At 43.8% G+C, this 13,141-nt stretch overlaps 1 protein-coding gene across 4 annotated transcripts in view; it reads right to left on the bottom strand.

Moving 5' to 3' along the window:
* Positions 1-13,141, bottom strand: part of ANKRD66 (ankyrin repeat domain 66) — a 41,182-nt gene that overhangs the window by 22,448 nt on the left and 5,593 nt on the right. Inside the window, exons 1-2 of one of the 4 annotated variants that reach the window (XM_061626201.1) lie at positions 4,063-4,162; positions 3,762-3,917 (exon numbers count right to left, since the gene is read on the bottom strand). In XM_061626201.1, the coding sequence (XP_061482185.1) occupies positions 3,762-3,900 (139 nt within the window). In that variant the 5' untranslated portion in view covers positions 3,901-3,917; positions 4,063-4,162. Of the gene's footprint in view, positions 1-3,761; positions 3,918-4,062; positions 4,188-13,141 lie in introns of those variants that run through there. The other 3 variants (XM_061626200.1, XM_061626203.1, XM_061626202.1) reach the window with 3 other exon arrangements.

The following is a 13,141-nucleotide window of genomic DNA, read 5'->3' as shown; positions in this document are numbered from 1 at the left end:
TTACCTGCATAGTTTTGTTTAAGGTTTATTACGTCAATGGGTTGGAGACTGCGGTTTAGTTGAGGTCAGGGAACAGACGGGCAGAGTGGGGGGCCCTGGCCTCCTTGCCCTGCTGCCGAACTCGCTCTGCTGCTTAACTCGCCTTGACGCTTCATCAGCTGGGGCTCCCTCTAGCTCGTGGAGCCATACTCCAGAACAGAATGGAATTTCTGAAAGGAGACTTAGATCTCTTCTGGAAATGACAAAATGCATGCTTGCTGATGCTGATCTACCCAAAACGCTGTGGGGTGACGTGATCGTGGCTGCAACGTATATCCAGAACAGATTGCCAACCAAGGGCACCACACACACACCATTCCAACTGTGGCATGGCAGGATTCTAAACCTGGCACATATCAGAGTGTTTGGAAGCATTGCTTTTGCCTACATAGCAAAACAAAAGAGGCAGAAGCTAGATGCTAGAACAGAACAGACTATTTTGATAGGATATGCTCCTGGTAGCAAAGGCTACAGAGTTATGAACCTAAAGACAGGTGAAGTCAGCACAAGATACGTTGTCTACTTCGATGAACGAAGCAGAGCTGACAAAAGAGGGACTGTGCTAGATTTCTCAGAAGAGCAAGGACACCATGTCCAGTCTCTCATAGATATGCCAGTACGCACATACGAAATATCAGTGACATCACAGATATCTGCACAACCTGATCCAAGCCTTAAACAAGAGGAAGAGGCAGAGATTGCAGAAAGTGATCATGAGGCTGAGAGAGGTACAGACGCAGATGAGAATGATGAGATGACTGGACTGGAAGATGCTGCAGAGCCAGACCAGATCCCAGAACAAGCTCCCAGATCCTCATCGCAAACCAACAAAGGTGTACCACCTCTACGCCTGTCCTACCTCGCAAGGTCAGCGCTACCCAGAGAACCATTGACTTGGGAGGAGATCAAGCAGATGCCAACATCCGAGGGCGCTCAGTGGAGAAAAGCCGCTCAGGAGGAGATGGATGCACTGCACAAGAATAAGACTTGGACCCTGACAGAACTTCCACCAGGCAAGAAAGCCATAGGATGCAGATGGGTGTTCAAGGTGAAGCAAGATGCAGGAGGAGAAATTGAACGCTCCAAGGCAAGACTAGTTGCCAAAGGTTTCCTGCAGAAATATGGAGAGGACTATGATGCCACTTTTGCTCCTGTTGTCCGACACAGCACAATAAGAATGCTACTAAGTGTGGCAGCCTCCAAACAGATGCACGTCAGACACCTCAATGTCAAGACTGCCTTTCTGCATGCAGAAATAACAGAGGAGTTGTACATGCAACAACCTCCAGGTTTCGTGAACCAGAAGCAAGCACATCTTGTATGCAAGCTTAAAAAGGGCCTGTATGGACTCAAGCAAGCTGCAAGGGCCTGGAACGAGAAACTGGATAAAATGCTCAAGGAGCTAGGTTTCAAGCAAGGTGAGGGAGACCAATGCCTGTACACCAGAAGCAAAGATGGACATTCGACATATATTCTGATTTATGTCAATGACTTGATCGTGGCGAGTCAAAGAGATCAAGACTACAGAGAAGTTGTACATCATTTGAACAAAGAAGTTGAAATCAAAGAGCTAGGCACTGCAACATACTACCTAGGCATCCAGATTGAAAGGGAAGCAGATGGCTCCTACCTACTCAACCAAAAACAAAAGATTGTTGATCTTTTAGAGACTCTAGAACTCAAGGATGCCTATCCTGTAGCAACGCCTATGGCAACAGACTTTCTCAAAGACAATGATGTAGGTGAACCTTTACCAAATAATAACAAGTACAGAACAGCAATATGGAAGCTTTTGTACTTGACCAAACACCAGACCTGTCATAGCAAGTGCAGTAGGGTTCCTATGTAGGAAAACTAGCACACCCGCACAAAAGGACTGGATTGCTGTCAAAAGGGTGGCTAGATAGTTGAAAGGGACTATGGACCTTAAGGTGAGATTGCCAGCTAATAGTGATCCAAAGCTTGTGTGTTACACTGATGCTGACTGGGCTGGAGATAGCTCAGACTCCAAGTCAACTAGTGGCTTTCTGTTTATGTATGGAGATGGACCTATCTCCTGGGCTAGTCACAAGCAAGACATAATAGCATTTTCTTCCACAGAATCTGAGTATATAGCTGCTGCAGAAGCCTGCAAAGAAGCCATTTGGCTCAACAGACTACTAAAGGACCTTGGAATAAGGGCGCAGAGACCTATCCAGGTGATGAAAGACAACCAAAGTTGTATTAGACTTTCTCAGACTGAGAGAATCACTCCACGTGCTAAACATATAGCTGTAAAATACCATATTGTATTTGAGTTGACAGAGAAAGGATTCATCAAGATGAACTACTGTCCAACTACAGAGATGACAGCTGACATCTTGACAAAGCCATTACCAAGAGACTGTTTCCAGAGACTTCGTGTCAAAATGGCCTTGTTAGATTAATGCATGCAAATTTGAGGAGGAGTGTTAGAGTAAACAAATGTTGCATGGTCACTTTGAGGGATATTTGGGAATATCCCATGTACCTGTTTACCATAATGTAACTTCCTAACGGGTGGGGTTTAGTTACCTGACTTCCTTCTCCTTTGTCCTGGGGGATTTTTGAATATCCTCCATTCTCTTGCTGATCTTCCTATCTTTGAGAGAGGCCGCATAGCAGATGCTCTCTCTCTCTAAGAGCATCCATTGCCAACATCAAGATGAACTGAGACCTATATTTTCTTTCTTGCAAGCTAAAGCCTATGTTCTTCTAAACATATGAAGGTTGTAAGTAAACATTCTTTTTCTTTTACCTAAAGGATTGTGTCTGTTGTTATTTATATAGAGAAAGGTGGGCTGGTTTACATTCTCATTCCGCTGCTTGTATTTTTACAACTCTGCTAAGAAATAGGACCAAACCAAATTAGTTCCTATTTCTGTGTGTGTATTTTTATAATACCGAACAATCACAAGCCCAGAGCCTGCATGTTAACAGTTGTAAATGCATAAGCTCTTCCAAATATTCTGTGGAATGCATGTATGGGGTGAAGCTTAAGGATGAGATCCTGCTCCTTCCTCTGTGTGTATTCAGAGCATAAATATCTAGTATGGTCTTTCATCCAAACCCTGCAGTACTGCCCTTGGACTTTTCACTGCTTGGGAAAGCGGGAGGCATGTAACAGTGGTTTGGTGCTCTCATTTTCACACAAGCAAAGGGTCATGAAGTATCATCAGCCGGCTGTTTGGAAGAAAAGAAGGTCTCCAAACAGTCTTCCCTCGCCCACAGCCATTTACCTGCTCACACCCCACTCACTACCCTTGACTGTGCCCCTACCCCATCACTTTCTGTTTGTTAACGCAATAGGAAACAGCTGGTATATCACAGTGGGGAGCAGAGCCTGGCTGGGAGTCCAGCATCTGTGAGTTCAAATCTGCTTGTGTCTCCTGGGTGTCAAGGGCCAGCTAAAGATCACCCCCACAGTGAGTGGCTCAGGGATTATGTGCAGCAGTGGGCAAGCAGCATAGTCCCAAGGAGCACAGTTTACCCACAGCTGGCAGTTGCAGACAGGAAGGGGCTGGCTTGTGCAGCTGTGGCAAGCTGAGCAGGCCCTAGCCAGCTGGGGAGGACTAACCTCAGAGGGAGGCAATGGTAAACCCCCTCTGAATACCACTTACCATGAACACCCTAATTCATAGGGTCAGGATTGATTTGAAGGCAGTCCATTTCCCATTTCACAGTAGGGTAGATTTGCTATTTACCTTTTGCTGCAGCCCAGTGGAGGGGTGTTCTGTCACTCCAGTAAATATCTTTGCAATTTGGGTCACAAAGCCCCTTTTTGAGGATCTCATCCACGAAGTCACAATTGCCCAAAGCTGCAGCTTCATGAAGCTCTGTCATACTGATGCATTAAAACACTAAGCAGGACAAAAAAAACCTGCATGATTTTGTACTTTAGTTCAAAGTTTATGATTTTTGTACTTTTTTTAAAATGAGCGTTTTAGTAGGGAAAGGAAGACAGGCAGAAAGAAAGATTTGCACCCAGTGCAACTGTATGCTTACCAAGCTCCAATCCTTCATACATTTATTTAGGAATAGGTCCCACTGACAGCAGGAGAGAAATACGACACCAGATTTTGTCCCTGCAAAGAAAGAGAAAATATGTCTGCTGATAACAAAGTCCTCAAGTCTGTTGTTAGTTTCCATGGAAACTGGCTCCTCCCTTGTTGAAGCTGCAGAGCTATAAAGGAGAAATCTTTAAAGAAATTTATTCAGCAGGTGCATGTCACACAGGCACATACAAACTGCTGGATTTTAGACTGGATATAAATAAAAATAATCAATATTGGACAAAAAGAGAAACTTTGGGAGAAATGGGATGTTATAGGTGTTCTACATGATTTTTAGAATCATAGAATAGCAGAGTTGGCCTAGAAGGCCATCAAGTCCAATCCTCTGCTCAGTGCAGGCATCCATGTTAAAGGATACATACATACCCAAGAGGTGGCTGTCCAGCTGGTTCTTAAAGTCCTCCAGTGTTGGGAGAGCCCACGACCTCCCTAGATAATTGGTTCCATTGTCATACCACTCTAACAGTTAGGAAGTTTTTCCTGATGTTCATTTGAAATCTGGCTTCCTGTAACTTGAGCCCATTATTCCATGCCCTGCACTCTGGAATCATCAAGAAGAGTTCCTAGCCCTCCTCTGTATGACACCTTTTCAAGTACTTGAAGCATGCTATCATATCTCCCCTTAGTCTTATTCTGAAGGCTAAATATGCCCCGTTCTTTCAGTCTCTCCCCACAGGGCTTTGTTTCCACTCCCCTGATTGTTCTCCTTGCTTTCTCTGAACCTGTTCCAGTTTGTCTGCATCCTTCTTAAAGTGCGGTGTCAAGATGAGGCCTAACCATACCAAACAGAGGGGAAATAGTACTTCACATTTATTTATTTATTTATTTATTATTTATTAAATTTATATACCGCCCGACTAGCGATAGCTCTCTGGGCGGTGAACATAAAATAGTATAAAAATACAATGAATAACAAAATAATATTAAAATACAATCAACAATACAATAAACAATTTTTAAAATTAGATCAATGATTGGAAACTATACAAATGCAGCCTAAATAGTATTTGTCTTTTTTTTTTTTTTTGCAGCTGCATTGCACTGTTGGCTCATATTCAGCTTGTGATCCACAACAATTCCAAGATCCTTCTCGCATGTAGTATTGCTGAGCCAGCTTTTCCCCACCTTATAACAGTGTATTTGGTGATAACTTTGCACTTATCCCTGTTAAATTTTATTCCGTTGTTTGAAGCCTAATGCTCCAGCATATAAAGATGGCTTTGTATTTTATTTCTGTCTTCCAAGGTATTAGCTATCTCTCCCAATTCTTTATCATCTGCAGATATGATAAACCTTCCCTGCACCTCCTCATCCAAGTCATTAAGAAAGAGTTTGAAGAGCACTGGGCCCAGGACTAAGCCCTGCACTACCTTGCTCGTTACCTCCCCCTATTTTGATGATACAGATTTATTAAAAAGAAATATTTTAAAGTAAGGTTTCTTTCCTAACAGCCATGCCTATCAGAAGGAAAAGGATAGTTGACCTATTTCAAGGGCTGCTTCCTGGTGGCTAGCTCTTAATGCTTAGGGTTGCCATATTGCCCGGTTAGCTGGGTTTTACCCGGATTCTTTGCATGCCACCCGGTGCCCGTTTAGCCCCTTAGGTGGCCCAGATTATCAGCTTTAATTTTTTAAAACATTAAGTTTCTAGGTGGTCCAGTTCTCAAGATATACATAAAAACGTCAGCTGCCCCCCGACTGTTAAATCTTTCTTTAAACAGTACTGTGTAGCACTTCATAGCTTTAACCCCGCCCGTTCAGGATTGCAGCCAATCAGTGAAGCCAGGGTTGTGTTTCAGTTTGATTGACCTGAGGCAGTGTCTAGAAAACCTCACTGCAGTGCCAGAAAATGGTGGTTTCCCCCCGTTTATCTGAAAATCTCATAAATTGGGTAAGTATATACATTTCAGGGTTTTTTCCTCTTGTGTGCAGGAGTCAGATCCTGGGCAGTGTTTTGAAAACCTTCCCAATACTTGCTTTTCTAAAAGCAATGCTAATCCCATATGCCCAGAGTAAATCCCATTGAATTCAATAGGACTTACTTTTGAGTAGACATTACTAAGTAATAAATCCAGTGTTAATAACCAGCTCCCTACTCTGCCCTCTGGTAATCTTCCATCTAAAATGGCCCCCAGGAATAGCTCTAAAGCTATCAAGTCACGCAAGACAGCCCCTCAAGGAACAAAAAACCCAAGAACGTCAAGAATGTTAAATTTAACCCAGGTAAGAAAATGAATTTCAAACCCCTATTTAACCTTCTGGGTCCCCCCCCCCCGTCCCCTCTCAATGACTTCGCATCCTCAACTTGACATCCCTCATAAAGATGCCAATCAACAGAGATCTTTATGTAAGTCCAACCGTTCATCTGATAGACAACTTTCCAAACCTGAAGAGCCCAGAGGGAACCCCCTACATTCTACTAAGAACTCACTGTTTCCACTTTCTGCTAACAATGGAACGAAGAAACCAGTATCTACTCTCAGCACTAAAACGAAATCCTCCTCTTCCATATCTCCATGCGCACCTCCTGATTCCCCCCCCCGTGGAATCTAGTGCTACAACCTCGTAAACTTGCTGCCACCGGATTATACCAGGACTTTGATTCTTGGTATCTGCCCCCGAGTATTCCCTTTCTGGATTCCTGTTTTAGCCGGGACCACTTGGATAGCCGACAAAAGAGCTATATTAACTATACGACCAACTTATCTTCTCACCCATGCTCATGGAGACTTATAACATTTCACTCAGTCCAACTGACAAACTGAATCTACGAAGTAAGAGATAAGCTTCAGGACCAAGGCATCTGGCTTCAACGTTATTTTTTAAACAATTCCCCCCCAAGTCCACTAATTCCCTTCTACGCTACTATCCCAGACACCCCTACAGTTACTCCCCCTAGCCTCCTGCAATCTCCCCCCCATCAGAGTCGTTTTAAAGGAGCCCCGAGGCTAGAAACCAGGACCACCAATAGCCCTACTCCCCTAGACAAGCCTCTGTCTGCTCCCTTCCCAGAGCCAGCTATCTCTACTTCTCCCCCAAGCCAACTAAGTCTATCAGATGACTCCGTAGCCAACGCCTCTTCTCTTAATATGCTAGAGGGATTTCCTAACAGAGATGAGGCTTTGGTCTCCCGCTCCTTTGCCACACTCCCCCCCCCAGCACCAACTAGTTATTCTTCTCAGACTAGAACGTTTTAAGGACCATCTATTAAATATCTTCAAAGCAGGCAAACCTGAGAAAACTTGACAAACTACAGAGTCTGACTCCGCCCCTATCGAACTCCATGAGTCCAGAGAAACAAACCCCCATGCCTCGTTCTCTCTATTCCCTTTATCTGACCTTCCTAATTATAACACCCCAGAACCCTCGCACTGACAACCTAAACCCCATTACTCCCCTCCATTTGACTTCTCCTTCTTTCTCCATCCTAGTTCCAATAGGTCCCTCCCTTCACTCAGTCTCCTATCCTGGAACATAGCAGGTTGGACATCTAAAACCAATTCACCCGATCTTCTACCATTCCTGCACAACTTCGATGTGATACTATTACAAGAAACGTGGGTAATGGATGCAATCACACTGGCAGGCTTTTCTTCAATTATGCTCTCAGCAGTTCCCCCCAAAGGCAAAGGTAGACCCAGCGCAGGCCTGGCTATTCTTTTTTCAACTTCTCTAACTGCAACATTTTCCAAACTCCCTTCTTGCGGTTCTATGGCCATGGCTGCTTTGATAGAACTTAAAGACCTGTCTTTTGTAGTGATTAATGTCTACATTCCCCCCTTGCCATCTAGAAGAGAAATCTCCGAGGGTTGGGAGACTCTGGAGTACTATATCCTGGACATTGAAATACGTCATCCATGCACTCCGTTTGTCATATTGGGAGATTTCAATGCCAGGATAGGCCCAAACAGCACCGCCCTCCTCTCCTCCAACCTCTGGGATTCCACTGATCTTATCGAACAATGGATTTCCCAAGAATGGTCTTCAAAAGACCTAAAGTCGAACTACGCCGGCACCCGCTTGCTGCAATTGGCCGGTTGCTTCAACCTCTCAATTCTGAATGGCCACCACAAACATGATGGCTGTGCGGAATTCACCTTCATCTCGGGCCGAGGCAGCAGCTTGGTAGATTATGCGCTGGTTTCCTCTCCCTTATCCAGTGCTATTGCCCACTTTGCAGTGGGCACAAGACTCGACAGCGACCATCTCCCGTTAATCTTATCAATTTCAACCCGAGATCCGATCCATTTAAAAACCATTTCTACATTTAATCACAACTCTGTTAAGCTCAGACACACAAAGGTCAAATGGTCCCCAAATATCTCTTCTAGAATATCATCCTTTCTGGACTCCACCCTGGCCAAGGAGATCAGAGAAAATATTCTGATGGAGTCAGACCCGCAAACCAAACTTGCTGCATACTCGGACCTGATCCTTGCTTTGCAACCTATACTAAAAAATAACTCCCACGAACCTAATTCCCGAGGCCCTGCCCACTCTGCCCGCTGGTTCGATAAAGACTGCGTGGCCGCTAAGAGAAACCTGAGGAAGATTTATATGACATATAGGATGCTCAATTCCAATCAACTCCCTCCCACATATTACACTACCAAACGTCAATACAAAGCACTCCTGACTTCTAAAAAGAGACTAGCTATTCAGGCCGGCTGGAAGTCACTAATCAATGCGGCCAAACTCAACGATTCCAAGATCTTTTGGGCCCTGGTCACGGATGCCCTCTCTTCCTCGAATCCAGTTACTTGCCATATTCCCCCCCAAGAATGGGAAAAACATTTTTCAGACCTTTTCAAGGAGCCCACACTTTCTCTTACCGAAAAGCTACTCCCCTCTAGACCCTCAGATCTACCCCTCTGGCCTCCAGTATCCCAAGCGGAGATTATGTCACTAATCCATAGCCTGAAGTCCGGAAAGGCTCCAGGGCCTGACGCAATTCCAGCTGACCTTCTGAAGGTGCAAGCTGCATGGTGGTCTCCTCTTCTCTCCAATCTTTTCACCTCAATAAATACCCACGGCAGTATCCCAACAACATGGCTGGATGCCATCGTGATCCCCATCTATAAAAAAGGGTCACAAGAGGATCCCAACAACTTCAGACCCATCAGCTTACTATCTATCGCTGGGAAACTTTATGCCAAATACTTGAACGGTAGGCTGACCACCTGGATCGAGGAGAAGTCCATCCTCGGGCCGGAACAGGCGGGCTTTAGAAAACTGAGATCCACTCTTGACCATTGTGCCCTGTTACTCCATCTGGCCGAAAAATATTCTAGTCTCCACGGGAATGGGCTCTACGTGGCTTTCATAGACCTTAAATCGCCCTTTGATTCAATACCCAGAGATAGGCTATGGTCAAAGCTCCTTCAAACATCTATAGATAGAAGACTCCTTTTTCTTATCTTCCAACTCTATCAGCCCTCCACCCTTCGGGTTCGTTGTAGAACTGATGGTTCAGTTACCAACCCTATTTTACTCAATAGGGGGGTGAGACAGGGCTGCATACTGGCCCCTACTCTATTCAACCTTTACCTAAACGACCTGAGCACATACTGTCAAGCAGTTAACTTCCACCTTCCCAAAATTGCTGAACATGCATGCCCTCTATTACTATATGCCGATGATACGGCTCTACTCTCCCTATCCAAAATAGGCCTCAGAAGGCTATTCCGCTCTTACATGACCTACTGCGATCAGAATTTCCTGTCCATTAATTATTCAAAAACAAAGATTTTGGTGTTTTCCCCTCAGCGCTCTATTCCGATATGGACCATCAATGGCCAGAAAATCTCCCAGGTCAGGGAATACAAATATTTAGGGGTAATATTTCATTCTTCACTTTCATGGTCTTCTCATATTCGCTCCTCTGTGTCCACGGCCAAGGCTACGGCCAAAGTGCTACTCCGTTATTTTTTCTCAAAAGGGGGTCAATTCATACCAGCTGCCATCAAAGTTTTTGCTGCTAAAATCGCCCCACAGCTCCTTTATGGAAGCCCAATATGGGTCAGCCATTTCTGCTCCAAAGTGGAGGCGGTTCTCTCTAACTTTCTCCATTCTATTTTCGGCGTTCCCCGATGCGTCCCCAATGCAGTCCTAAGGTTAGAGGCAGGGCTCACGTCCTTGGAATGCCAGTCCTGGTCCCGCACCCTATGCTTTTGGTCCAAGCTGGCCTCTCCTAACCTTAAATCAGATTACGCTACTTACATCCAACAGGATTTCTTTACCAGCTCCTGGGCTAAAGCAGTCCAACTCAAATTCTCCTCCATCGGCCTCCCACTGCTATCCCTAACTAGTTTAGACCCAATTACAACTAAGGCCTCTATCAACAGAAGACTTAAGGATATTGATCTACAAATGGACACAGCTAAGGCCTCCACCTCCTGTTCCCCTTTTCATTTTGGTCTGAGCTTTTCATCCCCTTTCCCTGCCCCGTACCTGGCTTTTCTAGACCTTCCATGCTACAGACTAGTCTTCTCATGGGCCAGGTTTAATTGCCTAAAGTCAGCCCTTCTCGAAGGCCGCTTCAGGGACATCCCATATACCAACCTATCCTGCCCCTGCAGCCCCAATGAAATCGAATCTCTTGTGCATGTCCTTTTTATCTGTCCCTTTTATCGCACGCCTTGAATTAAGTTTCTAAATCCCCTGATTGCCAAATTGCCTCAATCCAGCTCATTTTTAGACAAACTACAGTTTCTTCTAAAAGGGACGGACAAGTATATATCCCATGGGACTGCCAAGTTCCTGCACACAGCTCAATCTCTATGATGCCAACTTTTTTAACCTTCCCTGTTTTTTAATTTTGTTTTTACTGTTTGTAGTTCGGGTCTCTGGCCGCACAATAAATTTGACTTGACTTGAGTAGACATGGTTATGAATGTGCTGAAAATCAATGGGACTTTGGAGTGAATGTAACAAAGAATTGTGTTTGTGTTCTAACTCTTTCTGTCCCTCCTCCAGTCCTATTTTAAAGCAAGTAGGCAGGGCTTACTTAGGTATTACAATTTTTATTCTGTAGGAAACTAATACTGATTTTTTTAAACTAATACTGATTTTTCTGCAATGACCAACTGGTTTGACAATAAACTATTGTATGGGCTGTATGTATTTATACATCTGCAGTGTGTGTGTGTGCATGTATGGAGTCTTTCCAACAACCCTGTGAGGTAGGGTTGGCAAGGCAGCTCACAACAAGAAATAATGCCATTTAAAATCCAATAAACATAAAAACAAGTATAAACAGTTGCAAAGCAGCGTAAAGTGGCATGATTCGGAATTTTGGGTTGTGTGAATGAAGTTGCTTATCACTTGAGGTTGCATTTCTGTCCCTGTTTGAGTAAGCCCCATTGAATACACTGGGACTTGCTTCTGAATAAATAAACCTGGGATTGCACTATAATTATCTTTACAGTTTGTGTAAATAATAAATATATATTATATAGTCATGCTTATATAAATATTTCTTCATTTATCTTATTTTTGGTTTTTGTTTAGGAATCCTGACTGGTTGAGAGATGCTTAGTTTTCTGCCTTACTCATAGGATCTTGTTGTGGTTGGTATGGTATTGCATTTAAGAAATCATGGTACAAAATGGCCTGAATCAGTATAAGGCAGATTCCTTGGTTCCTAAAAGTGGGAAGAGAGTCAAGGGCCACAGTGACTCCAACATTTATTTATGTGTTTTTATTTACAACATTTATATACTGCTTTATTGTTAAAAAATCTCAAAGCGGTTTACAGAAAGAATTAAAACAATAAAATTATTGGCAAAAGCGTTAAGGACAGATACTTAAAAACATTCAAAATAATAAAACCAACAATGAGTTAAAAACAGATTTAAAAACATAATAGCTTCCACATGCCTGGAGAGGCTTGCCTCAAGAAAACTGATTTTAGCAGGTGCTGAAAAGAGGCATCTGCCTAATGTCAATAGGCAAGGAGTTCAAAGCGTAGGTGCTGCCACTTTGCAGGACTGATTTCTTACAAGAGCAGAACAAGTACTATGTGGCACCCATAACATGGAAAGCACAGCTTGAACTTGGCCTGGTAGCAAATCAGCAACCAATGCAGATTTCAGAGCAGAGGTATTATGTGCTGATAGGATCTCACTCATGTCAGCAATTGTGCTGCAGCATTCTGCATTAACTGCAGTCCCCAGGTCAGGTTGTGCTGCATGGGGATTTCTGTGACCTTGGCTGACTGGCTGCTAGGATTTTTTTAGTTTGGGTTTTTGGTTATGAATCCTGACTGGTTGTGGGATGCTGAGTTTTCTGCCTTACTCATAGGAATCTTGTTGTGGTTGGTATGGTATTACATTTAGGAACGTGTTACTGCCTTTTGTGTTGTTTTTTTCCTGTTTGCATTTCACTTATCTTTAACCTCACTCTGTTACAGCCATAGAAGCAACAGCAGCATATGCAAGATAATTAACTCCCATTAGTGCTAAGAGCAAGAATTTATAATTATTATTTTAATTAAAACAATAGGCTTATCAGTACTTTGGAGAGGACCAGATATTTATTTTCTTTCTGAGCCCAGGCCAGTACAGTAGGGCCCCGCTTTACAGTGCTTTGCTTTACAGCGATTCACTCATGCAGCAGCTTTCATTAGGGAAAGTCCCCACATTAAGGTGCTTGTTCCGCTTTTATGGCTGGTTTTTTCCGTCACGTACCATTTTGATGTCATTTTCGCTCAACTCGCCCCATTATCGTCAATGGGTTCCGCTTTACAGCGATTTCTGCTTTATGGCAGGGGCCTGGTCCCTAACCCGCCGTATAAGCGGGGCCCTACTGTAGTCAATAAGACAGACATCCTGGCATTGGTAATCTAATTAGCAAGGTATGTGTGGGGTTGTTGCACACTTCCAGGCCCAGTTTCATTTTGAGTAGGGAGGTGGAAACTGTGTAGATGTGGTTGATCAAAGGAAGAAAAATTTTGAGTTAAGCAAAGCTCTGCTTTTATAAAACCTAAGAAACATACAGATACTTTGAATGTCT

Source organism: Rhineura floridana, chromosome 4 (genome assembly GCF_030035675.1).
Source record: "Rhineura floridana isolate rRhiFlo1 chromosome 4, rRhiFlo1.hap2, whole genome shotgun sequence".
NCBI lineage: Eukaryota > Metazoa > Chordata > Lepidosauria > Squamata > Rhineuridae > Rhineura > Rhineura floridana.
This window is presented reverse-complemented; position numbering and strand designations above follow the sequence as displayed.